Below are 27,660 nucleotides of genomic sequence, written 5' to 3' on the forward strand. Positions count from 1 at the left end.
GCTGTTTTGCAAGTTTCCTTGTCGTCAGCAGCCACTAAAAGATCATCTACATATTGGATCAGAGCAACACCAGGAGGAAGTACAAAAGCATCTAATTGACTTTTTAATGCTTGGCTGTAAATTAAAGGGCTTTCACAATAACCTTGTGGAGCGCGCTTGAATCTGACACTACGACCACCTAAGGAGAAACCAAAAATATCCCTACTTTCCTCGGCTATCGGAATGCTGAAAAAGGCATTCTTCAAGTCGATCACTGTAAACCATGTAGCTGAGGCAGGAATCAACGTCAATAATGCAGTGATATCTGGGACCACAGAAAACTGTGGAACCACTATTTTATTAACCTCTCTGAGGTCAATCACAAATCTGTAGATTGGAGGTTTGGAAGGGTCAGTGCGTTTCAAAATCGGCAGAACAGGACTATTGCAGACATTTCCTCTAGTTTCTTCTATCACATCTTTCTGTATCAAATCTTGCACGATTCGTGGTAATCTAACATTCGCCTTCAGACTCACCACATAAGGGGGAATTTCCAGAAGACCTACATCATTAGGACCAGTCGCCCAAAGATTATCAGGGAGAGAACGCAGCTCCGGTGGGAGCTTATCCATCGACAAGTACATTGGAGAGATGACTCTCTTACCCAACGTGAGCTGTACTCCCGAAGGAGAACAGTACAATGTCGCATGCAGGCGTTTCAACAGATCTAAACCAAGCAGATTCTCATTACAACCGTTCGTCAGAATAAGGGGTGCTTCTAGTTGACATGGCCCAACAGAAATTGACAAAGGACCAGAAACAGGGTTGTGGACAGGGGCGCCTGAGAAACCTACTGAAATGTTCATTAAGCCAGACAAAGGTGCGCCAGGGAGTTTCGCATGCATAATTGAACTTTTTGCCGCACCAGTATCCAACAGAAACGGTTCAACCACGCCTGATGTAGCTACTGCGACATAAGGTCCACTCTGATCAACTGGAACTGATACTACTCCCTCTCTCTGCCTGTGGCTGTCCTAGTACTCACTTTGCTGAACTTCTTCACTACCTTCATAATAATCCTCAACATGGTACTGGGGAGATCTACCTGATTGTGTAGATTGTACATTTCGCTGATCGAAATAATTAGATGGGCGATCAGTCTGTGGAGGCATAGTACCACGTCCTCTACCTCTAAGAGCTTGCATAAACCCACCACGACCTCTCTGAGCTGGGACACCACTAGTTTGTGAGTGCAGAACTGGACACTCATTCTTATAGTGACCCTCCTTTTTACAATAGGCACACTGATTCCATGCTAACTGTTGTCGGGGAAAACCATAGTCACATCTTTGGGGCATCCCTTGCTGGAATTGTGGCTGTTGCTGAAACTGGGGTCGTTGCTGTGAATCTGACTGATTCGAGCGAGGCGGATACGCCTGTTGCAAAAGAACTTTAGTTTTCAAGTCTTTTGTCTTCTTTTCTGACTTTTCCTTCTCTTCTTTTTCTCTATTTTCGTAATACTGAGCAGTTGCAAGTATCTGTGCTGTCGTCGACACCGCCCATGCACTCTCAGAATCCTTCAATTTGTTACTAAGCTCAGGCAATAAATTAAACACAAACTTGTCGACAAACAACCTCTGACCTCCCTCAGTACTCATATCTTGCCCACTGTGGTCTACGAAGGTCTCTTCAAATCTAGTGAAGAAGTCAGAGACGCTTTCGTCCTTCTTTTGCTTGCATGCTGATAATTTATCCCAGTTGACCCGTAACGCTGGCATCAGCGTTTTCATCAAATTGATTATTCTGCCAGGCAAAGCAGCAATCAGAGGCTCAGGTTTAGCACCACCAACTTGTTGTGCATCTGCCGCTACAATAGCTGGCCAATCACCTCCTAAGGCAACTTGGTGATTCTCATGGCGAATTTTGGCCCATATAGGCTGTGGCACTACATTGCCAAATAGCATTTCGATGTCTGCCAAATTCATGACGCACGCTTGAACTGTCTGGGTTAACTCTTTATAATACCCAGCAGGATTCTTACGTGGGTCCGGCAACGCCTGTTTTACTGCTAATATTTCGGCCCGCTTCCAAGGGATGTGTATCCACACTCTATGGAAATGTGCTGGAGCAGCTAAAATATTATTAGCCGCATCAGCTTGAACTGCATCGCGCCATATCGGCGGAACTTCCCTCATCGGATACTGACCTCGCTTCTTCCTAGTAATCGGAGAACCATCAGAGTCCCTTGGTGCTCGAAGAGGAGAATCAGACCTGTATGCTAAAATCAGTTCTATCGCTTCCTTTACTTCCGAACCTATTACCATTCCTGCAGCGAACCTTTTCTGAATATGTATCAAGTCAGCGGGAACGAAATCTAAGTCATCATCATCCCATCCCTCACGCAAAAGGGAACACATCACGTCAAAGACATAACGCTGAGTTGGTTCATTCCATTGCATAAATGTATCCAACACTCTTCGTGCATCATACTTCACAGCTTTCGACATCCACCTAAGAGCTGTCGAATCTAATATTCCTCGTTCCTGGAGACCAGGAAGCTGACTACGTCTCTGTGTAGAGTCAGAAACGGGTGTCTTAATTAAAGACCTGTAGAGAGGAGTTAAGATATTAGTTACAGAGTCAGTTATTTTCCGACGAACAGAAAGCGGAGTCAGAATGTTTACAGAGTTCGGGGACAAGGAAGCTGGAGCAGATGAAATTGTAAGGGTAGAAGTAGTAGGTAAAGCAGTTTGCGAAACGTCAGGCAAAGGCGGAATAGGCAACCCAGGTAGAGGGGGTGCCGGAGGAACATTAACCACAGGAAGAATAGGAGCTTGAATCAAAGGAAAAGGAACAACTATTCCAGGCTGACCAGCAGCCGGTTGCACAACAGGTGGTAACTGTGGTGCTGTAATACCCTGTGCATACGGTGGAGGTGATCTCAATAGGTAAGACAACAGGGGATCCTTTTCACAGTCCTCTATTGGCTTAGCAGGTCACGATGGCAAGGCAGGGTAGCACTTGTCAATCACCAAATTTTGTTCTCTATTCGCTACCTCTATTGCTTTTTCAGTTTCGTTGACATGCAACTGCCTAGCAGACTGCATTAAAGTCAACCCTTTCTCTTTCTGTTCCTTCTTCATTTTTCTAATTTCTCTCTGTCTAGCTTCTTTACGCCAAAAGTGAAAAGTATCGAACATTGCCGGCCGGGCTTTCTTTTTAAACAACTTCACTTCTAGATTGTCTAGAATTTTAGTTTCAAAGCTACCATGTGGTGGCCAACTAAGGACACCATCTTTCCTGGTGTAACGGACCCACACTCCATTATAAGTGATAGGACCCACACCATGTTTACAATAGAGCTCATATGTAGGAGTTCCGATCGGAGGAACCGGACACGAGTCCTCCAACCGGGAATCCCTGTTGAAACTTAACCAGGACAGGAAACAATTACTACGGCTAGCCATTACAAACTAAGGACAAATTATAACCAAAATGCACAAAGAACTTAGGCCTACAAATGAACCAATACCAAACCAAAGATTATCTTAACAAGAGCAACCAGTGATAATCTACAAGTCCAAAACAAACGTATCCAGAGAACAACAAAAAAAGAATTATCCGAACAAGAGCAACCAATGATAAATCCTTACAAGAGCAACTAAGAGCAACCAAACTGGGCGCGACCCACTTAATACTTAACTGAAATGTCGAAGACGTCACCAAGGAGAACCCGTCTACGTCTCGCCGTACTAAGGTCTGCACCTCGGGTCCAAGACAGGGCGACAGTCAGGGCAGCGGTCCTCTGTAGCCGTCTGGGAGCGGGAACCCTCGTGGAAGAGATCGTCGGGCCACTTTTACGACATACAGGGATCGATGAAGCGGGGTACCCCCCTCCGGAATCTTCACACGAAGCTCCTCGAAATCTTCAGGCTTTGGACCGGTACCGGTTGACGTCGCCCCATGTTGGGCGCCAAATTGAGGTTCTGGACTTTCTTAGAGTCCAGAGGTGTCAGGGAAACAACACCCAAAAGACCCCTGAGTTCCTTCCTGCCTTGGTGCACAAATAAACAGAGACACGGGCTTCTCGATGGTGGCGTCAGAGACCAAGGTTTATTTACTGCAGGGACACAGAAGTCGTAGGAACCACACAAAGGCAGAATCTAGGAGACTGTTCAAATTGTATAAAGTGGGTCGCTCCTTAAATACACCAAATGTGTCCTCAGGCAGCATTGTGAAAATATCTTTCATGCCTAGCCCGGTATCCAAAACAAACAATAAACATATACCAAACGATAATTATTTGTAAGTTTCCAGTGTTCGATCAAGTCTTCATGTCAGTATCCATTCTTCGACCGATCCTCCCCATCATAAAAATTGTATCCTCCCCATAGTAAAAGCCCAGAAGGAGAGGAGCAGAGCCAGGTGTGAAAGATAGATAAGTAGGATAAGAGATGCTTGTGGGTCATAAACGGGCATGGCTACTGTCTTCGGCCTCCTAATCGTGATCAGGCCAACTAACACAAGAACCAGTATAGCAGGATTGGCCTCAGGCAAGGGAGGTAGCTTCTGCCTAGTCACGCAGCATCAGCTTCCTTGGACTAAAGCTTACGTGTCCTTAACAAGGTGATTCGGCCAGGGTCATTGCTTGTCCATTGACTATGTGAGGGCAAGAAACAAGATGGATGCCGTATCTATAATGGATGCCATGAATTTACAACAGAATGCCCTATTTCTCAGTGAATCCATGCTCGTAACACAGCGAAAACACTGTCACATACTAAATGGATCATTTACGGTTCACTGGTACCAAAATCGTGTCAGTACTACGATACCGAACACACGGGTTCGGATCGCTACAGAACCTCAAAACACCGACCGGTCCATAATCACATTTTGTGGCTGAAAATGGACTGCAAGAAAGGGTGCACGAGGCCCTCAAAACTGTTAACAGCCACATAGCCAGTTGGACTGTATGTTAAGGAGGAGGAGCTCGGTAAGACATCTACCTTTGTCCAGGATTGGGGGCTAAGGTCTGTCAGTCTCCCAGTTGGGTGAGACCACTTGTCCTGGAGCCTGGTCACCAGCATCTGCCTGCTTGCCAAGACCAGTGTGCCCTGTGAGAAGAGTACTTGGAGGGAGTGAGGTCCAGTGGGAGAGCCTGGCAAGTGGATCTCCATCGCGAAGTGTGAGGATGCGGCTGCTACGCCTATCCTGTATGCCTGAGGGGGGCTGCCAGAAAGCTAGCCTTTGTCACACCAATTGAGCTGTCATCCGTGAGCCGATTAAAGGGGGGGCGCCAGGAACATTGCATTACTGCCTATTGGGCCGTAGCTGTTAGCAGAGTAAAGTTAGTGAATCCGTATGCCAGAGGGGACCACTGTAAAAAATGTACGTATTGGAATGCCAATTGGGCCATGATCCATGTGCGGAGTAAAGTAGGTGACACCTTACCCTAGAGAGGGCCGCAATGAAGATTGCCTTAATGCTGTGCCGTGTCGATTGGGCCGTAGCTCGTGTGCGAAGTAAAGTCAGTAACCCCTTATGCAAAGGGGGCTGTGTAAAGAGCAAGGTTTCACCAATGCCAAGAGTAAAGGATGCTGTGGTGACCTGTGCATACCCAAGCCCCAACTGAAGTATTGGAAACCGAATGATCGTCCCCCCTATCCGTGAAAAGGATAGGAGGTACTTATAGTGTCATCAAAGAAAGAGCTAGACACTACCAGATGCTGCCACTGCAAAGCCAAGAGTGCTACTCACCGTCAGCAGCCGCTGCAGACCTTTGTGTTGTCCAAGATTGGAATGCTTCCATGGACTCCAGTAGACCTGCCCCTGCAGGAGCGGGAATGCTGGACCAAAGGATCCAGGGGAACTTGTTCTGCCTCATAACACTTTAGGCGCTAAACCTTTGACTTTAGAAGAGTCAAAGTAGGACTGCTGAGATCTAGACTGCTAGTGGGTACTATCCTGAATGTCACCTATTGTGAATGGAGAATAACCACTATCATTAAAAAGAGGTAAGTGGGACTTACCTGCCTATCAAACATTAGAATAAGGACCTCAGGGAAATGTGTGTATTATTTGTGCAAGCTGTATTTTACTTTCTGTGTGTATAAAAATACTTCTCCGTTTCATAAAAGGAAGTATTTGACTGGATAAGCTGCTATTGAACATATTTAAGTTGTGACCCTGTGTTCATCCCCTGCATCTAACAATCCCCCTCCCCACAAAGAAGACTTGGACTGCTCCACATATAAACTACTGAGAGTTAAGTGCTGAAGAGGTTCTTGGCCCATTTGCTCTGGATCGATAATAAATTGGGCCCCGGGACCTCAGGAGTAAAAGGCCTTGTAGGAATTAACTGAACAAAATAAAATTCGATTTACATAACAAATTTAAATGATAATCTGCCTTGGGCTTTTAAAAATGACATGCAGACATTCGGTCCACAAAATAAAAACATAATGCACAAAATGAAAACAAGTCATTCCCCTGTAATAAATCATGCTCTTTAAAAATGTTAAAACGTGCAAGTATGATGTGAATGTAACTAGTTTAGATTTTTTTTAAATAATTGAATGTGTTTTCTTAACTTACAATAATTTTAAAATCTCTCTTCAGTGGTAGTATATAGTTTATATTAACTTAACTAACATTTTTAAAATATTGTGCACGAGCAGGGAAAGCTAAATAGAATTGATGGCTTTCAGCTTGCTTGGAAGAAGCTTCCTTTGACCCTTCAGATAACAGTAGAAATGTGCTGGGAAATAGAGATGCTCAGGATGACCTCTGAAGCCTTCTTGATATTGTGTTAATTGCTGGTAGAGTGTTATTTCAGAGAAGAGATATATTCATGAACTGACTTAAAGCCTCATTTATTTACTGTGGTAATATAACAGTTAGGAAATCAAGTCATTTTAAATAAGTTTCAAATGGGCTGGGAGGACAAAGCAATAGCCAGCGCCTGATGAAATACGTGTGGGCTGGAAGAAGGAGTAGATGTGCCTAACAGAGAATGCTGGATTTCAATTAGAGAAGACAAGAACAGACTACGAGGCAGATTTATAATAACTGGCGCATCACTGCATATCAGCAGGGATGCGCCAGTTATTGTGCACCACAGCTCCGCCACCATGGATGCGCCGCATTTACAATGCGGCGCACCATGGGGCAAAAACGGCACAGATGCGTGACGCATCTGTGCCGTAAAAGTGACGCATTGCTGGACTTGCGTCGCAAGCGCGACGCAGCTCCAGCAATGCTTTGGGGGGACCTATCTTCACAATGCTGCGTCAATCCTTACGCCTGCTTCAAGCAGGCGCAGGGTTTTGACGCAGCATGGGCTCAAAAGTGACTGAGTGAAATCTTGTAGATTTCACTCAGACACTTTTAGGAGGCGTTCCTGCGACGGAACGCCCCCCCCTGCACAGGTACGCCTACTGCTGGCGCAGGGCTTTACAACGTGACGCATCTCCCAGATGCGTCACGTTGTAAATACCCCGCAGCATGGCGCAGGATTTGCGCTGCCGCTGCGTCACAAAAGTGACGCAACGGCGGCGTAAATGAGGCGCAAGGGCCTCATAAATCTGCCCCTTCATGTTTTGTAACTATAAATGTGTTCCTCAGGAGTAAAAGGCCACAATCCCCCTGGTTGGGCCCAGTAGCTTGTGTTTGCCCCATGGCCCCCTGCAAGGAGTTCCATCCATCATGATATGTATTCTGGGCCTAAATTAAAGAAGCAAAAGTGTATTAAAATGTTCTCAAATATCTTGCACTCAGTAGTTATACTGATTGTATTAAATGCTGCAATGTGACAAAATAAAAGAAGGTACAAATTAAAAGAGTAAAAGTAAGCAGATTCATGAAGAATAAATATGTTGGTACACTGTCAACCTTTATAGGGAATTAGCACGAGAGACACTGGGTAAACAAAATGGCAGCCTAAGCATACTTGATTCACTATATGTACCAAGTCTTCATTCACTTTCCATGTTTCTCTCCTGTGTGCCATAGAGCCCCCCTGTCTAGTGGAGCTGGAGAAGATTCAGATCCAGGAAGCCGCCAAAAAGAAGCCAGGTATTTTATTTTTCATTGTTACTGTTACTACCTTTGAACATGATTAAGCACTACAAAATATTGAGACATTGTAATAATTACCCTGTGTCCCAGTCGTACAGATTGGCACCTGGGCACAGGCTCTCCGGAACAGCCATCTATTCACCATGTTGATGTTATGAGACTCGAAACAAAGACCATTTCATATGATCAATACGCAAGTTTATTTGAGAATTACTGTAATTAATCTCTAACTGCTAGTGAAAAGAAGCAGTGAATCATCTAACTGCAATTTTTAAAATGGCAAAGAAGCCAAGTTACTAACAATTTAGTTGCATTCAGACATTTTTGCAATATTTATTTTGACTGATTTCTAACACATATTTTTTATACAGCGGGACAGCACCTAAAACATAATTTAGACAATGTGGGTTATGTGGATTCCATAAGTTCTTTTAGGGTCTCTACTGTATTTAATAAACATATAACCCCTTTCAGTCTTTTTTGTTGCACCCATTCCTTAGCTTCTTTGCTGGGTCTTTCAGATGCATTCACTCCAGTCTTCCCAGTCAGACGGTTTTCTTCTTGTGTTTCCCATATCACATCAGTCTCCTTCTCCTCTATCATGCCATCACGTAGCTCTTCCAAGAAAGCTCCTGAATTCAGAACTTTAACATTAATACCGTGGGCCCGATTCACAAAGGCAATCTGAGAGAAAAGTCTAACTTTACGACTTTTGGTATTCACAGAGGTCATTTACGAGTTGTATCTTTAAGTCTGCAATCGGGCCAAAATCACCAGCTTGTGCCATACTCTCCGCACTCTGGCAGTACTCCCCGACTCGGACCGGATGAAGTGTAATCAATGGGCCATAATGCAATTTTTTTTTTTTTTTCTTTTTTTTAGTATTCCTCATATTCCAAAGCGGGCATTCTAGATGGGGAATCCCGCCCCCTCCCCTCAGACCGAATGATTCCGATCCCAGTATTTAAAGTCCGAGGAGGGGTAGGGAGGAGACACCCCTCTAGTGGCAACTGTTTTCTTATTCCACTCCATTCCATTCAATCTGCTTGACCATATATGGTTTGGAGACAAAGAACCAGCAGTGTCCAGGTGAAAATCATTGGAATACTCCCATCTGTTCCGCCATGCCACAAGGGCCGCCCAGATCTTATCATGGCTTGTGCTATCACAGGCCATATCTGATTCACTTATATATATGAGGTACTTCAGACATTCTGCAAAGTTAGGGACATTTTCGCTTTTCCATGCCTTGCATATTTCCCGTCGTGCCAGGATGATGACATAAAAAATAAATTTAGAAGCCAATTCATTCAATTCGAGATGCAATTTTAACAAAAAGGAACATTAGGCATGTGTATTCAATGGTAGAAGAGGTCATCAAAATCAGTTTGGGAAGGAAACAGGGTGCGGCCGGACACTACATCATATCCCAGAAAGGTTTGCTCATTTGCATCATGGAACACTACAGTCAACACTAAGGGCGTTCGCTCCCCTTCTTCTCTGTAGATCACACTCCTAATTCAGTGGCTACATGAATGTGTATAGAAGCCATGAGGGGCTTCTAGTAGTGTAATCCTCCTGCTTTTGTGTTCCTTTTCAGCTAAACTTTCCTTGCTGCTTTCATGTCTTCACCTTTCCCTTCCTTATTCTTTCCAAATCTTGGTAACTTAACAGGGCTTTCTATGGCCCTGATTCCCAGTTGCACATTTCAGGCGGGGTGTAAAATTAGCATGGCTTTAATTTATTACTTCTGCCAAAAATCCAGTGGTTTCTCATTAGCAGGAATCTCTAAATCAGTCCCTCTATGTGTCAGTTCAAGGTTGAAACTAAGGGCCTAATTTAGAGCTCAGTGGATGTGGGGCCTATGCCAAAACGTGGCAGGCGTCTCCTCAGTCCCATTTAGATTTCATAAACATCAATACACTAGCTAGTGTGCACAGGACATCTACTGCTCTGGGTGAATGCCCCTCATCTGCCAGACTCTAAATCAACCCCTTTCAGGCACTTCATTTCTGTTGCCTTTGGAAGATACTGTATACCTCCATTTCCTGAACAAGTATTCTACAGCCAACCGCTTGTGAACATTTGCCGAGCTCTAGGATGCAATATTTTCTTTATTTGTTCAAATTACCATCTTTATGCTTAAGTTTGAGTGGCTAATCCTTTCTTGATCCACAGCAATTGCCTTTAAATACAATATCGAAACTATGTGTTCATAGAGGGTAATGACGCTAAAGCGAAATAACAGGCAATAAAAAATGTATACAGAACAAACCAACACATACACCTAGATTCACTATTGTTTACATAATAGAACAGTGCATAAAAAATTGCAGCACTGCATTTTGAGTTGCGTGTTGAGCAAAGAGTTGCATGTTGATGATGGATAAGCTTCGTAAAATGTGCGGTTTCACACATATTCCACATCTGAGGTGTGGAAATATCATGCAATATTATGAGTGCCCATTATTTGGACCTGGTTTCACCGGGCATTAGGATTTCACAGGTAGACAAGACATGGTATTTTAGGTGATTGGCCTGGCTTCAAGTGTAAGGTCTACTTGCACTTGGCTCTCTGTGTTATGCCCACTTTTCACATATTTGCGGCAGGTGGGGTGGGGGAAGGGGGTACACCTACAAAACGTAAAAAGGTGTCAACTTGCAGTGGAAAGTAGCTTTAGAATGTACTGCCATTTTCCCCACTGGACCTCACACAACACGGCTTGACAGCATGAACTTCCTATCTCATATCCATACCCCTTCCCATTCACACGGTCACATCCTGGACCAAGTTTGGTCCTTCAATCAGCCAATTCTCACCCCCTCGGTGTTCCCTTGTGTGTGGTCAGATCATTTCTTGATCTCTTTCCTCCTCGACCTGCGGGTGGCCTCAAATCCTTCCCCCCCCAAAAACATCTGTGCCCGAAACTGGAACCATGTAGATCTGCCCGCCCTCTGCCGCTCTTAAGCTTCCTCTTCCCCTATCTCAGTTGATACTTCACCTAACTCTCAGGTAACCACCCTCCATCGTTGGTTACTAGCTGCCTGTGATCAAGCTGCCCCTCTTATACGAGTTAGAACTTGTCGCCCCCATGAGGCCAATAGATGGTTCACCAAAGACCTCAAAACCCTGAAACTTACACTTAGGCAGGCCGAGCGTCGCTGGAGACACAAGTATTGCCCCGACTTGAAGACCCTCTACTCGGCTCTCCTCCGGGATTATAAAAAAGCTATACTTTTGGCCAAGTCAGACTACTTCTCGCAAAAAATCCATCTAGCGGCCAACAAATCCAAAGAGATCTTTACGATTGTGCACGAGCTTGCAGTCTCTGATAGTTACTTCTAAGCCGATCCCCTCTCAGTCCCTCTGCAATGACCTCAATGATTATTTCATTGAAAAGATCGCCAAGATCAAGCACCACATTCCGCAGCCCCCTCCCTCTTTTTCTGTCCCTCCATTGTTGCCTACCCCCTCACTTTCGATCACTTCCCGCTGATCTCCAAGGAGACCTTTCTTACTCTGCTGTGGAGAATTAACTCAGGCTCACCTTCCGACCTCTGTCCAGTCCACATCCTGAGGGAGCTCTTCTCCTATTGCCCGGATCCCCCCTCACTCTGCTCAATGCTTCTATCTCTCAGGGAACTGTTCCGGATTTCTTTAAAGCGGCCACGGTCATCCCCATCCTTAAAAAGGTGGGCGCCGACCCTACTCTTCTCTCAAACTTCAGACCTATCTCCCTACTCCCTTTCCTGAGTAAGATTCTGGAGAGCTACCTTACTTCCTGTCTCTCTACTTTTGTTGAAAATATCCATCTTCTTGCCGCCAATCAGGCCGGTTTTCGCCCTGCTCATTCCACGGAGTCCGTTGTTCTCTCCGTGGTGGATGAGCTTAGGAGGAGTGCTGACATCAACTCTCCTCAGGCCCTGGTCCTTCTCGACCTGTCCGCCGCCTTCGACACGGTTGATCATTCTACTCTTTTACACCGGGTCGAGGGCGCCGGCATCCGGGGCTCAGCTTTGGCCTGGCTTACCTCCTTCCTGACGGACCACACTCAGGCCGTCAGATTGGAGGGTTTTTCCACCCCCTTCTGTCCAGTTTTGTGTGGGGTGCCTCAAGGTTCATCCCTCTCCCCTCTTCTCTTTAATCTTTACATATATCCCCTGATTATTGCTCTGCAGGAAATGGAGGTCACGGTGTTTAATTATGCCGATGACCTCCAGCTCATTTTCAATCTCTCCTCTACTTCAGATTCTATTTCCAAGTTCAGCTCCACTATGACATTCATTTATAACTGGATGAATTTGAATAAACTAAATTAAATCCTGACAAGACGGAGTTGGTGCTTATCGGTGGTCCCTCCAACCCCTGGACCCCCGCTTTCTGGCCCACTATCCTTGGTTCCCCTCCTCTTCCTTCTATATCGGTGAAAACTCTGGGTATCAAAATCTGCCAAGACCTGTCTATGCATGCTCAGATTAGCTCAGTGGTTTCATCCTGCTTTCTGTCCCTCAGAATCATTCGCAAAGTTTCCTGTTTCTTTTCAGTAGAAGCTCTTAAAATTATCGTCCTGCCTATGATTTTATCTCGCCTGGACTATGGCAACGCCTTGTACGTTGGTATCCCCGCGTATGAACGTCGTCGCCTGCAGCTTATCCAGAACCAGGCAGCCCGTCTTATTTACGGTCTTCCGAACTCCCAGCACACCACTCCCCTTCTTAAGACCCTCCATTGGCTTCCCATCTTGGAACGTTCCTTATTCAAGCTGGGATGTCTGATCTTTAAGTCATTGGCCGGTACAGCTCCTGACTTTATCAGATCTAAGATCAGTGCCTATGTCCCAGTCAGAAAACTTCGCTCCTCTACCCAGCTCCTCCTTAGCGTCCCTCGCTATCACAGGAAAAAATCTGGTGGCTCGAGATTTTCTACTCTGGCCCCCCTGTTTTGGAACGCACTTCCCTTTACTATTAGATCCATCTCCATCTATATGGACTTTCGCACAGCTCTCAAAACCCATCTTTTTTCTATGGCCTACCCACTGTAGTTGCTTCTCGGCTTTGTCTGTGATAGTCTCTGTTTCAGCGCCAAGAAACCGCTGTGGTAGTAGAGCGCTTTATAAAACTCTTCAACTTCAACTTCATCGTATAAACGTCTGCACCAACCTAAAGTAGATTAGGGATATACATTATCACCATTAAGGCAAAGAGGACAAAAGGGCAAGTTGAAACCAGACAATAATTATATCTCATCCTTAAAAGGCAAATAAAGCATATTTATGAATGTCAAAATCATAACTGCTTGATAAGGTAGTTTTTTATGTTTTAGCGACGTTCAGCTTTTCATGCTGATATTTTTTTGTTTTGGTAAAAAAAAAAAACTGGTGCAAACTTTTTCCCCAAAACATGAAAGAGGCTTTGTCAAAACAGTTGTTCATGGATATTAGTGGGAGAGGAATGATGATATTTTAAATATATTAAGCGGCTTCCACCTGAGCTTTTGTGTGCATCATACAGTGTTCCTTGAATTGTACTCAGGCTTTTACTAGTAGCAAGAACAAAGATCTTAAAAGAAGGCATAGAAATTGTGCTTTTCGAGTACCTGCTATGGGACTGCCACACCACCAGTAACCCTGACACATTTGATACCTTGGGCTGAAAAATCCCCAAAAACTTCTTCGTCTTCATGGGCCTCTGCCCAGAAGATCATTTAATAGCATGGCACCCTACTGTTGGTATTTTGCTGCGACTTACTCATTTTTCTGTCCCAAAGGTCATCCTATGCTTATTTTCACTAATATTCCCAAAAGGTCTTCTGAAGGGATTTTCATCAGTAGTTGCTAATTATAAGTAATGGTATCTTTTATTGCCATTTTCTGATCATTGTTTGCTCCGAATATCTAGCATTATTGACCTCTGTATTTTCAGGAAGCTGCTGAACAGGCTTAGCCACTTGTGCTCTGTTTAGGGTATAGGGGTTTATAGGTTCAAGTTGTCTAAACATCACATCATGACAATATTTGTGACATTCACTACTAAACCATAGCATGAGTTTAGATGGCTCATTTTCCTGGCGGCCTTTGCTGTAGGACCTATCTCATGCTATGTAAAACGTAATGGGAGCTTTAATTTAGTAAGATTAAGTTACTGAAGGATATCAAAACTGAATTCACAGTATTTAAGTAAACTTGGCTGAGAAGACTTGCACATTTGATTTCTTGTTGCCAAATACTCTTACACAAGTTACAACATATGAAATGTATTCTGTTTGAGTTAAGCTGGCATATACATTTCTCTCTGGAACTTCTCTTCACTTCATGAACTTCCTCTTCTGGTGCAACTTAAAAGAACTGGTCACACAACAGGGTTGCATTTAGCATACTTTCTGTAGAGGATATTATGCAAATCAAATCATTGGTGAATAAATCACACTTTGAATTGAAGAGTGGGGAAGCGGTATAATCGGGTACAAATTGAATTGGTAAATAAATTAGCCTAAATATTGCAATATCTAACAAAGAATGTAATGTCAGTATATTACCCAAAATAACTTTGAAGGGATACAATTTCCATTGTATGATTATTTTGCAATGGATGTCATATTACACCTTATTCCCTCATAGAAGTAAAGAGTCCCCTTGTCCCTGCCAAGGAATACATTTGTGACTGCATAGAACATGTACTATTTCTTCTCATCCTAAATGGAATCCAAAGAAACTAAGTGGAGCCATGCTTGACAGAAGGCTTAAGCCAACTGTTGGTTGTGGGATGGAAATTTTCTCTGAAGCTGAGAGAGCTGACCTGGGAGGGACTGAGGTTGAGACAGTGTCAGCTCTGCACAGTTAAGATAAGGATTCAATATTTAACATTTTTGGTGTGTGTAACTCTAAGACCTCGATTACGAGTCTTGCGGTCCACCGACCACCAGACTTGAGGGGGCATGTCGGTAGTGGTCCCCCAACCGCCCTATTATGCGTCGGGTGGTGGGACAGGCCACATCCCCACCGCAGCCGCCAGGGAACCGCCGTTGGCAGTGTTGCGGTGGTCATGTAGCCGCAATATCCTTGTCGGGACTTACGCAGTCTCGCCATGCATATTATAAGTTTCCTCTCCACTGGTGGTGTCATGGAGGTTTTTCACTGTGTGGCTGAGATTAAACAAAGGGGGCCCCCTGTGCCTCCACCACACGTGGGGGCATGCAGGGGGGTACATCATGTGCCCCACTGTATGCATGCTCCCCAGTTCCTGCACTGCATGGACCTTTCAGTCCATGCCAGGGACTTGTCAGTCCATGCCTTGCGCGAACTGTTTTTGGTGTTTCCATTGCGGTGGCCATTTTTAGAGGCACCTCCGTAGGAACACCAAAAATCAGCCTGCCACACAGGAGGAAACTCCTAATCTGCTGGGCGGTCTCACTATGGCTTTGGTGGTGCGGCACCGGGGCCACTCTGCCAAAGTTCTAGTTGGGCCCTAAGAAAGTTTTGATACTGTTTTCTACTCAGGTAGTTCATAACTTTGCAGAAAATTATGAAATAAAAAGCCTATGATCTTTATTAGATTTGGCTAGATCTTACCATAACTGACTGATCTTTTGTTTTAAAAAATTTGATTGATCTACTCAATCAAAAAGAGAGCAAGCTTGTGTGCTCACTACGCTGAGGATTTTATGCTTGGTTAACAGTGGGCATTGGAAGGAGGTGCCTCCTTCTATTCATGAAGTTCAGGTTCAGGCATTTTCCTCCCGTTTTCTGCTGAGACACAGGGTTAAAGGGGCTTATGTACCAGCCAGTGAAGCTTATTTGCCTGACAAACTTTCCTTCCAAAGGGAGAAACCGCAGATGATCTTGAGAAAGGAGTAGGATGATACACGCCTGGCAAAAATCTACCTAAGCAGTTTGTACTTAAAACTTAGTTGTTGGTAAATGAAAGACTGAGAGCCTTATTATAATTTTGGCAGTCTTCCTGCCAGCGGTCCCAAGTACTTTGTGGAGTCAACGGTTTCTCGCCTGCCGTATTTAGATGTCAATGCTGGACCATTGACAGTGTTTCTAATGGTGGGTAACCAGAACAGGACACAATTGAAAATATGTTTTTCATATGTGTTGATGCAGGTGTGTACATTTTGACCAAATAAGTGTAAAATATACACATATGCATGACACATGTGAAAAATACCTTGTACAGGTCCAATCTCGGGTGGCCTGGTGAGCAAAAGTGATGGATTAAGCCCAGATCTGTGATTGGGTGTGAATGTTTGATTTGTTCAGCATTTCATCCATCATTTGTTCTTTTTAGTATATAAGTATAGGACCACGATACTGTGATAAACAACATTTTTGTCGACGATATTGTGTCCCACAATATTGTGTCAGTGATCCACCTGCATGAAGTCATGCAAACGCACTCTTTCTCACACACACATACAGACTCACAAATACACAATTAGTAAATATAGTCATACAAACATGTTGCACACCACTACATACATACGTTCACAAGAAAAATAAAATTATCCTACACTAAACTTCATTTTTATGTTATCATTGTCTTTAAGATACTCCTTTGGATTACCCATGAACCATTAGTCTCATTAAGTTTACTTTCACTTGAATTGTAGTAGCATTCCTACTTGAATTCTAGAAATCTGAAAAATTCCAATTGATTCAGCCTTTTTTCTGTAGGATGCTGTGCTATGTTTAAGTGTGGTTTGAGAGTATATCAGTCTGGAATACCCAGTTTTACACATTCTTAAAAAAATTCATAGAGTGGACTTTGGCTCCTCCCAGAGTAGCATTTGTTTCACATCATGCTATTGGATGTTCGGTGTATCATTCCCCATCCTATGGAGTGATTACTTTACAATGTCTGAGAGGCTATTTTACAACTCAAAAGTAGACATTGCACATTACATTTTTCATCTCATAGATGCATTGTTTGCAGAAGGCAATTTTGTTTTGGGTGTTCACTGAAACAAGCTTTTTGATGTTTAGGTAGGACCCTAAAGGCAAGCCAGACCTATTGGCTTTGATGATTCTTATTTTAAGAGGTTTAAAAAGCTTAAAATATTCAGCTGCAAGATGCTGCATAAATGTATTTTTGATTTGCCTCTGCCGATCAACTTCTCTTCCATTCTTTCCAGGTGTTTTCATCCCCAGCTGTGATGAAGATGGCTACTATAGGAAGATGCAGTGCGACCAAAGTAGCGGGGAGTGCTGGTGTGTTGACCAGCTCGGTGTGGAGCTGACGGGGACACGTTTACATGGGAATCCAGATTGTGGTAAGGTCTCTCATGGATAAGTTAAAACATGGTGGTATGTGTGACCATGAGCTAATTGCTGTATTGGAAAGTGTAAAAGGTTTTTTGTGACTTTTAACACTGGCAATCCTGATTTGCAGAATTCTTTCAAACCTATGTTTGCCTTTTAAAGCATCCCTATCAGTTTCATTCCAACCTAATGTTCACTATAAGAGAATTGCCAAAAAAAGCTTTTCCCAACTTATAGGTATGGTTTATTCGCTGTCTCTCAAGGAATGTTGTACAGAGGAACAGGATTAGTTATGCAAGCAGGCCTTGCGTGCTACACAGTGCAAATAAGTGATTCTAATAATTGTGTAGTTACTACGCCGACGGCGGTGTGAAGATTCAGTAGATTTATTCTCAGCTACATGGTTGTGGGGGCCACAACAACAGGTACTCCACCAGGCTCAGTGCAGCTCTGCTCCAACTGTGAGCTCCTTCAAACATTCTATAACTTTAGTAATCAGCAGCATTCCAACAGTGAATGCTGCTGACATGGATAACAGTACTTAACTATATATGACAAAACTAGGATAAGAATGCAAGTACAAAATACATTACTACATACCTTCCCTTCTTCCCACAAAAAAAACAAAAGGTAAAAAAAACGAAATAACTACCTTCATCTAACAGGTTTAGCACACGGCCTAACACTCTTTCTTAAATTCAACTGGTGCGGAACAGTGTGAGTTTGAGTACAACCTTGATCATTGCAACCAAGAACATCGAAATCCTGAACTTTGGTGACTTTTGACAAATTCCACCAATGCCCACCTTTAACTTGTACCGCATAACCAACCAATTTCACAACTTTGACAGCCTTACCATATTTGTTTTCACCTTTCTTTACATGCACAGAGGACTTGATTTTGACTGTATCCCCAATATTCAGAAATGATATCTTAACACCTTTCTTCACATCAAACCCTTCCTTCTGTTGTGTTTGAGCCACTCCCATGTTCTCTTTTACAAAATACATTAACTTCATCACATCAGAATCAGACTTCGACCACTTTGACATCCAACCAGGCCTGAAAGTGGTATTTGCCTTTCTCCCCCTCATGAGCTTGAATGGCACAATCTTAGTAGAAGAATGTGGTGTGGTCCTGTAGAATCAAATCATGTTGCTGAGTGCTTGACTGACATCAAGATTACTAGCTCTGGACCATTCGATAAATTCTCCTACTTCACAATTCATCCTCTCTACAAGCCCGTTGGTCTGAGGATGATAAAGAGAACTCTTCAAATGTTTGACCCCAGAGTGGGGAGCGAAATCTCTTTGGAGGATGGTTTGCTTTTGAGAGGGGACAAACTCATTCCTCTACATGTGTTCAGACCAGATATAATAAGGAAGGCTCATAAAGGGCACTTAGGGGCCAGCCTTACCAAAGCCGCATCCGTGATACATTTTGGTGGCCCGGAATGGACACGGAAGTTGATGAGATGGTCAGTCAGTGCTGTGTGTGTGGAACGTTGGACAAGAGCCTCAAGGTTTTTACCCCTCCTTTGCTTCCCATTGAATGCCCTGATGGTCCATGGATAAAAGTGGGAATTGAATTCATGGGACTGTATGATGTTTTGTCAGGGTACTCTTACTTTATTTTGGTTCTCATGCATTATGCTTCCAAGTGGCCCAAAATTAAAATGGTCAAGGACGTCAACAGCAAAGTCATAATTGAGTTCCTCAAAAAAGTGTTCATAAGAGAAGGGTTTCCGGAAGTTGTTGTCTCTGACAATGGGAAACAATTAATACATTACTACAAATTGCTTGTGTTAACTGCTACAATGAATGCAGAATGGTTGGTGCTTCTTCAATCACACAACCTTTCTATCAAGTCATTCCTGGATGTGGGAATTTCTAATTAAATTAACTCCAAAGCTATCACAAACCATTAATATACCTGATGTTTTGTTTTTACAGTTTATCCCAAGGTAAGCGAGTTAGTAATATAATAGAAGCCTGCAGGCCTTTCATGCTTTAGGAGTGCTGTCTTTGATTGCTGATGGCCTACAATATTGTCAGAGGAGGTACTGTTGCAAAGCTGCAATACAGAGCTAGAGTCACCAATGCCCAGGGTGTGAACAAGAACCCATCGTTCTGGACGTTCATCTGCTCCTGTAGAAGTTGTGCGTTATCTCACCCTCTTCTATAAGGCCCGAAGGCTGTATGCACCCAATGGAATACTATAATGATTTATTTATTCCACACTAATTTCATTCCATGTTATTGGGTTCTACAGCATTTGATATTAATTACATTTACACTTTTGGAATTCGGGTTACTTTAGTAAGACCATTGTGTCATTCTATTTGGCGACCATCACATATCAGAAGACATCTCAATGCATAGAGCACTCTTCGGGCCACATGTGAAAAATTACATTAAAACCTTTTTGTCTATATGTAAGAGAGCTAACCAAAGACCATAGCCTATGCAGTGGGTTGACTCAGATGAAGGGTTTCTTCCAAAATGTTGGGTCAGCACAAATCCAGGAGGACATCTCAGTGCTAGATTTGAAAGAGAGGCAACATTTCTCAAATGTTTAGATTTTTACATTGGTGTCAAGTGGGTGTCTAGTCTCACGGCAGCGGTTGTTTGACACTGGTTCCGTTCTTGGTTAAAATAATTGTACTTAAAGGAATTACTTGTTTAGTCTTGATCGCTGATAAGCTATATCATTTAAATTAGTATTCTAGGAGACCAACAAAAGGTGTCACAGGATGCAACATGGAGAACCAGGTTGCTTCACAAACCCATATTGAGGAGTCGACCAAATTAGAGACAGGACTGAACTTATAGTCCACAAAGATCCTTGCAGTCTCACGTAAGCTTGCATCCAACAGCTCAATATTGTATGGACTTCTCCTTCCACTTCTGATGGTCGACCTGATCCACAGAAATCCTCAGGTGACCAAGGGTGGTGCTGGACTTACTCCAGCTCTGAGCTGGAGTCCATTTACGGCTGTTTGGGATCCTTTTTAGCTGTAGTAACTATAGAAGGACAGTTTCTTTAAAGGAAGGGGCATACTATTTTGTGGGTGGGGGCATGTCCACCCCTAAAACCCTCCCTCACCTTCCCTTAAGCCCTCCTTACTACTCCTCTAACCCTCTCCACTTTAGTAGCAAGTATTCACCATTACTCAGCCACTCTTCTGTGTCTCTCCCTCATTTACCACTAAAACTTATACTTAAGTGTGTGGAGATCTCTGCAGTCAAAGTGGATCTCTCTGCATTAAAAAGATAGGAGAGGCGGAGGTGGAGACCTACACACACAGCTAAGTGAATAGCATTTTGTAGAACATAGGAATACTGTTATAGTACTTCCATTAACTTACTACATAATACAGTTTGTGAATTGGCCTCTTTGTGTCATTGAGGCAACAAATGTGTGGCACTATGGTGCTAAATGGTGTGTATGTGCAATAGACCAGCGCTGCAGAAGGGAGTAGCAGTGCCATATCTTGGTAGATATGGCTCTACGATGCGCAGTCACTGTACCACAATGCAACACATTCATTTGCTTAAAACATTTTTACTTTCTAGAGGCAAATCCTCAGACAAATTACCTTGACATGCTGGGACTTTTAACTCAGTGCCTTGGGATAATTTTTGTTGTTTCCCATTGGGAAGTGCTAGGCTTTTCCTATCACCCCCTAAAAGGAAGAATGTACCTCAGAATGACAATGCTTAATAGGACATACATACATTAACCAATAGGCCTGTAGTGGATAGACCAACAGTTAAGGGATTTTAACCGCGAAGCCAGCTGAGGCTCCTTGCAGGAAATCTAGCACTTCAATCACTTCTAAATATAGCAGGCCAAAACCTTTGCTTCACTGGGGTATGTGAGCATTTCTGGTTCAAAGGAGGCCTCCTGCTCTGCCAAAGACATTTGGCACTTCTGATCACAGTTATGCCTGGACACAAGCAGAATCTTTACAATTTTTCCTTTCTGTCTCTGGACCTCTAACTTTTGGAGTCGTTCAAGCTTGCTGTTTGTTTATCTGTTTATTTTTTACCTATACCTCCGCACATTGGGTGTTCTCATAAATTCATTTGGGTTTGTTCAAAATCATATATTTCATTGCAAGCAAATTAATTCCTTCATTAACTGTAACAATGACAGGCTTTTCTCATTGAAAAATTCCCTCTTTGCAACTCCTGTTGTTCCTTGTATGCATGTAATGAGAGCTTTCTCAGGAAATGTTGTCTTAGTGCTTGGTAGGCCAAATTTGTTCAGGAAACGGCTCAGCGAAGCGCCTTTATGGTCTTTCTTTAAAAAACAAAAACGATTTCATTATACCCACCTCAGTTTTCTCAAACAGCCAAAGACTGATTGTTTATCCGGAAGTTAGGTGTTGGTTGTATTATTGCTTGGGAGGTATACTAAAGCCACTGAGATAGCATGCCTCATGCTATTAAACCTGTCCACATAAGGGGGTAGGGAAATAGAGCAGGAAGGTTGTAACAAACTAGCACTATGTGTTTGCTGGCTCCCACACATCCCTGGTAAGGAGCTTCCCCTCTCTGCACCATAAAGTCCCTCTTTTAGACATTCTGTTGCTTTTGACAACTCAACTTGATCATGATTGGCCCATCCAAAATGATCCATGACTGCCCCTTGCCTGTCACACAGAAACAGATTAAAGATGCCCGAATACGACATATCCCAAAGTCCAATGGGTACAGAAGAACGACATATCCCACAGTCCAATGGGTACAGAAGAACGACATATCCCACAGTTCAATGGGTACAGAAGAATCCCTTGGGTTCTACACATTCTGGAGCAAGTTCAGAGGTCAGGCCCTTTTAACCTTAGATCTATCAAGTGGGTTTACAGTGGGTAAAAGTCACAGCTGAGATGTTACAGATATTTGAAGGACTGGCACTGTTGCATCTACTTCATACCACTCCCACTCACATTGCAGGTGTTTGACCTCTTCATACCCGAGATCTAGGATGCCCGTAGTCTTCATCAGTGTGTAGCTACTTAGCTCAGACCTAAGAATAGAACAGTATCCGTTTTCTTTCACCATTTGGCATGCACATTTACAGCTTCATTTGTTGAAACCATGTCAAGTACTCTACACAAACATATGTCCACACCTTTAGCACAGATGTCATTTGGCCACATTAGAGGGTTGCGGAAGCGGAATCACACACCATTAGAAGCAATAAAATCAGAGGAACTGAGAACAGATGACGTCTGACCCGCCCTCCCTAATGTAAGATTATTGTATGCATTTTTGACCACATCGAATTGAAAAATCGAGGCCACAGCTTACTATAATAAGTAGGGACTGCTATAAGGCAGAAACAAATATATAGTAGAACAAGCAAAGGCTAATGGAATACGCTCCTTTAGTGAATCAGTAAACAAATCTGATTTTTCACAGTGTCAAAAAACACAAAACAATCCCCAGAGGTTTTTAGTTACAAAGAAGGATTATATTAGCTCTAGCTGGTTCTAAAAAAAACATTCGCCTTTTGTTTATGGCACTTTTAGTTCTGATGGTATGCCTGGAAAGCATTGAATTGTAAAGAAGAGCCATCCCTTGGTAAAGATTTGCTTGCTCACAGATATCTACTTAGGTCTTGGCACTGGGATGAATTTCCTTCATGAAGTCAGAAACTTGTGTTTCCACTAAAAACATATTTCACACTAGAATTGTCTTTATGCGTGCTACGCATATTTCTTTCATACTATAATAAGTAGTATTGTTTAATATTTCTGGCTCTAATGCACTAACATATACAAACTATTTGAAAATGCTTCTCCTAGCAAACGTTAGCTCATTAAAGCAGGTCCTACTGGCTGTTTAGTGCATTTTCTAAAGAGGATTGTGGGGCCCTACAATGTTGGGTGGAATAGATGTCCAGGTGAACAAGGGAATATTTCTCTGTTTCTGTAAATATTTAATGACTAATTAAGTTAAAGTATTACTACAGAGTCTAGCATTTCTTTTTACTTTGTAGATGACGTGGTGGGTTTCTCCGGAGATTTTGGAAGTGGAGTCGGCTGGGAGGATGAAGAAGAGAAGGAAGCTGAGGAAGCCGGGGAGGAAGCCGAGGAGGAAGAGGGGGAGGGCGGAGAGGCCGATGATGGTGGATACATTTGGTAGATTGTCGAAGCACAGATTGCCGGGATGCTGGCAGCCATGTTGGGAGACTGCAGTAAACAAAACGGACACTGGTGTCACTGGACGATCAGGAAACACAGTTGAATGTACAGTAACTTAATACCGTAGAAGTTGTATGTGCTTGTGAGCAAGTGTGCATGCAAGTGTGAGAGTGCATGTTTGTGGACTAAATGCTTGAGACTTGTTTTATGGGCTCCAAGGTGGATACACCTTTTCTCCCAGAACAACAGAGAGTAACAGGGAAAAAAAAGGAAAACAATGTTGTTTAGTAACAGTTTGAAATAGAAATTCAAGAAATGGTAACATGTGTAACGCGTATCGATAGTGTAGACAAAAATTGGGCACATACAACGAAGAAAAAAGAAGGCAACATATAAAACAGGTATGTCTTCCTTATAAATGTGGCATATGGCACACATATCAACACAGAATCATTTGAATGTTGTTTGCTTACTGACATATTGACAAGTGCACTGTACTTTTCCTATTTAAGGACACATGTATGTCATTGGTGAATTAAGACTGTGCCTTGTCCTATGAACCTCTGAATATTTGATGTAAATTCACAGGAGCCTCAGCTCAAAGACTCCTCAAGATCGAGAGCAAGAGGCCAGGCAACTAGGAGGACTATTTGGGAGTGGTGCATGTTGCGTACACTGTGCACTGGCAGAGCTTGGTATGATCATAGAATAAGCCAATGGTGTTGCCATCTTATTTGACGCTGTCAGTGTTTCGGTTTCAGATCCAGCTCCTATACTCTGCACTCTGTGGTTACTCTGCTACAAAGTCTTCACTTTCCTCATAATTTTGACTTATATTTTTACCTGCTGCCTTTGCACTCAGTGCTGGCCCTCAGAATCAGAGTGCTATCTCTTACAAGGAGCAGCTCTGAATTGAAAGCCCAGCCTCAATGCAGACCCATTGATCTCCCTTCGGGAAATCACAGTATTTGGAAATAATAATGTCTGGATTAGTTTGACGTTATCCTTCCAATAATCTGGGATTATACATTATTATTTTTATGTTATTATATTTGTATTGTGCTTTAGCAGTTTTAAAAACCACATAGAAAACCTTGAATGACCCAAATACAAATATTAACAACCCATGGGGAATGTACTAGCGGCTCTCGACAACAACCTTGAGTCGGGCAGACAAGTTAGTGTAGAATGCAGTTTTTCCAATTCGATCACAACAGCAATGCAAACTTTAAAAAAAACCATCACCTTTCATTTATTGTTCATCAGTAGTAAATTTCTACAAGGAGGCTTTGTTTCAAGGCCTTCAGTTGGACTGGACACTGTCTACAGTGCACTGATTTTGCTTCGTGGGCTGCAGATGGGGCCGCCATTGTGCTTTGATGCCATTCATGGATCATTTCGAAAAAATGGGTCACTTTTTCAAGATGTTGGGGTGGGACTGCTTTTTTTTCCAAACTGTGAACTGGCCGAAAAGATAGATTTTACCACTCTGCCCTATTAAGGGTCAGTTTGACATTTTCTTAAAAATCTCCCAATCAGTCAATCCATTTTATTCTTTGATTATTTTGTTCCATGTCCACGGGGCTCTCTTTTAAAATGCTATGGTGACCTGGCAAAATAGAGTTGAACAGAAAGAACAGCAAATGAGGGGAAGATTTGGAAAAATAAGTCAATGTAAATGCTTATACATCTTCTTTTCTGTTTATACATGACCAAAACCAGAAGAGAGTTTATTTATAATAATGAAGAAAGTTCCATGCCTTGGAGGTAATGTAATGAATTTCATTCAATCAATGCTCCAGGTTTAATGAGCATGCAAATATACTCCTAAGGCCCAGTTCAGTGCAGCTGAACAGTCCCATTTTCCTCTTGGTTGCTTCACCTACTCAGCACCAACATGCTAATTATTTTTGGTGACAGACATCAATTTAGTGACAGCTATTTAGTTTTATCTTTGTTATTTCAGCTTCATGGTAAAATAGGCTATTAAAACCTGGGCTGGGCTCCTCTCAATAATTGCATGCACATTAATTTCAAGTGGTGCAGTTAAATCAGCAATGAGATATGTCTGTCACCACAGAAAATAAGGGTTGACCCTAAAATAAGATGTGTAACCAGTTGCACATGTTATTGTTTTAAACACCAACACTTTGGTCAAACTGTTCAGCAAGACAAATAAGGATCTTGAGATTTTATCAGCTCTTATCTTCCATCCTTGACCCAAAGTGTGGAATGTGGAGGGACTGCATGAAATCCATCATGAACGCAGTGAACACAACTGTTGATTTCTCTCAAAACTTTCACAAAGTGGATTACCTGCTTTGATATGTACCTGCTTTGATATGTACCCATATTCAATGTTTCCATGTTTATATGCCCAGTTGGTGTGGACACCTCCCATGCATACAGTTTGTAAAGTAATTCGGAGGGGAAAACCAAGGACAATAAATGGCTGAACTTGTGACTAGAAATTTAAGCGATTGTTTTTAATATACATTTTCAGGTTCCTATCAAAATGGGAGTGTTCATTATTCAGTGACAGGTGCCTGCTTGGAAATTTGTTTCTGCTGTCTGAAGTTTCAATATTGCATTCTCTTTTTCTATATTTTTTGTTCCCTTGTTTGCACTCACTGTATTATTTGCACACAGAAGCAAGGACCATTCCTGTGCATACATTTTAGTGCATTAAACAAGGCAGAAGTCTCCAAATATGGCAAGTGGCGTGGGCCAAGTTTTTAGCAAAGAATTAAACAACACAAATTGAGGGAGGAGATCCTTGATCAGACATTGTCTTATTGACTAACTTTGTTGGTGCATGGAAGGCCCTGGCAGAGATAAGTCACATGAGCATGGCACTGCCATATTGACTCAATTTGCTTGTAGTCAGTAGGACCTGAAAAGGATCTATCACAGTGGATCTCTTTCTTGTAGATTGTTCTATCATGTGTCTCTGCTAAGTCCAATACCCATAGTATCTTAAGGTCCTTTATTGCGAACCGGAAACTCCCATTGAAGGCAGCCAGCACTAGAAAATTTGCACTAGAACTTCAACCGTTGGCCCCACTGCAAACACAGGCATCCTAATAAGAATACTGTTTAAGAAGAAATCAGGAAAAATCCATAGAAAACCAAGTCTCTAAGCCCACGCCACTCCACATGGGGCTCTGATGCTTTGCTTTATCTCTTAATTATTTTAAGGCATTTTGAAGAAATTTGTGAGAGGAAAATTGATGAATAGTTTTAGCACTATGATGTATTTGGCCTTACAAATGAATCCCTTGGGAATGAAGAGAGAGTGAGATTGATGTGTGTGTGCTTACGCGTGTATGTGTGTACGGGGCACGTGCGCTTGTTTCTGCATGCACGTGTATACTACTGGAAAATACAGTCACCCAACTATGCTGCATATTCAAGAATATGTGGACAAACTAAGCTATGCGTGTGCAGTAGATGACTTGATGTGACATGCTGCAATTTGCAACTTATGCTCCTAGTTGTGCACCAGACGTAAACAAATATTAAGAATACCATTAGTAGTCCATAAGATGCTTTGCAATACTGTATATTCATACCATAAATGTTGCAGAGGTCAGAATGAATGTAAACACTCTGACCTAAATGCATGAATTTAGGTCAGAGTTTATAGAGTGTTGTCTCAGGCTCCCCAGGGCACGAACCATTGAAACGGCATGGGTATCAGCCATCTTTCTTCAAATGTGCACCAAAAAGCCAATAATTTCTGAAAAACCTTGAGAAATATCCTCTATTCAAGGGACCATAAAATGCACCTGTCATCAAAAGAGACTTGGTATACAATTACAAAGTAAGCACAGAATATCTGGCTAATTGAAGATGCCAGTTGGCCATTAAGGCTCCAGGTAAAAGAAGAAAAATGTGTCAAACTGCAGTCCCTGCAGTGCCCCGGAGGTGAAAGAGACAAAACTCTGAAGAGTTATAGATGGAATGTATTCAGGCAGATGCTGCTTACCACTTTTGACCTTCTTCCCCTGACTCCCGGATCCCATCCAGATCTTTCACTGTGTGGTCTTATGATCTGTGTAACGTAGTCATGTTACTCGGCTGGTAAAGACACTGAATGGGCAAGACCCTCAAGGAGGACTCATTTTTCAAAAACATACTTCCTAGCCCCCAAATCCCTTTGTACCCAACTTGAACAAAATCGCAAA

General features: G+C 42.8%; 1 protein-coding gene across 3 annotated transcripts in view; it reads left to right on the plus strand.

Moving 5' to 3' along the window:
* SPOCK2 (SPARC (osteonectin), cwcv and kazal like domains proteoglycan 2) overlaps nucleotides 1–25,989 on the plus strand; it is a 429,775-nt gene extending 403,786 nt beyond the window's left edge. For all 3 annotated transcript variants that reach the window (XM_085603847.1, XM_085603849.1, XM_085603850.1), the window contains exons 8-10: nucleotides 7,993–8,055; nucleotides 17,192–17,329; nucleotides 23,329–25,989. In XM_085603847.1, coding sequence (XP_085459973.1) covers nucleotides 7,993–8,055; nucleotides 17,192–17,329; nucleotides 23,329–23,474 — 347 coding nt within the window. In that variant the 3' untranslated portion in view covers nucleotides 23,475–25,989. The remainder of the gene's footprint in view (nucleotides 1–7,992; nucleotides 8,056–17,191; nucleotides 17,330–23,328) is intronic.
* The last annotated feature ends 1,671 nt before the right edge of the window (nucleotides 25,990–27,660 follow it).

Source organism: Triturus cristatus, chromosome 1_2, assembly GCF_964204655.1.
Source record: "Triturus cristatus chromosome 1_2, aTriCri1.1, whole genome shotgun sequence".
NCBI lineage: Eukaryota > Metazoa > Chordata > Amphibia > Caudata > Salamandridae > Triturus > Triturus cristatus.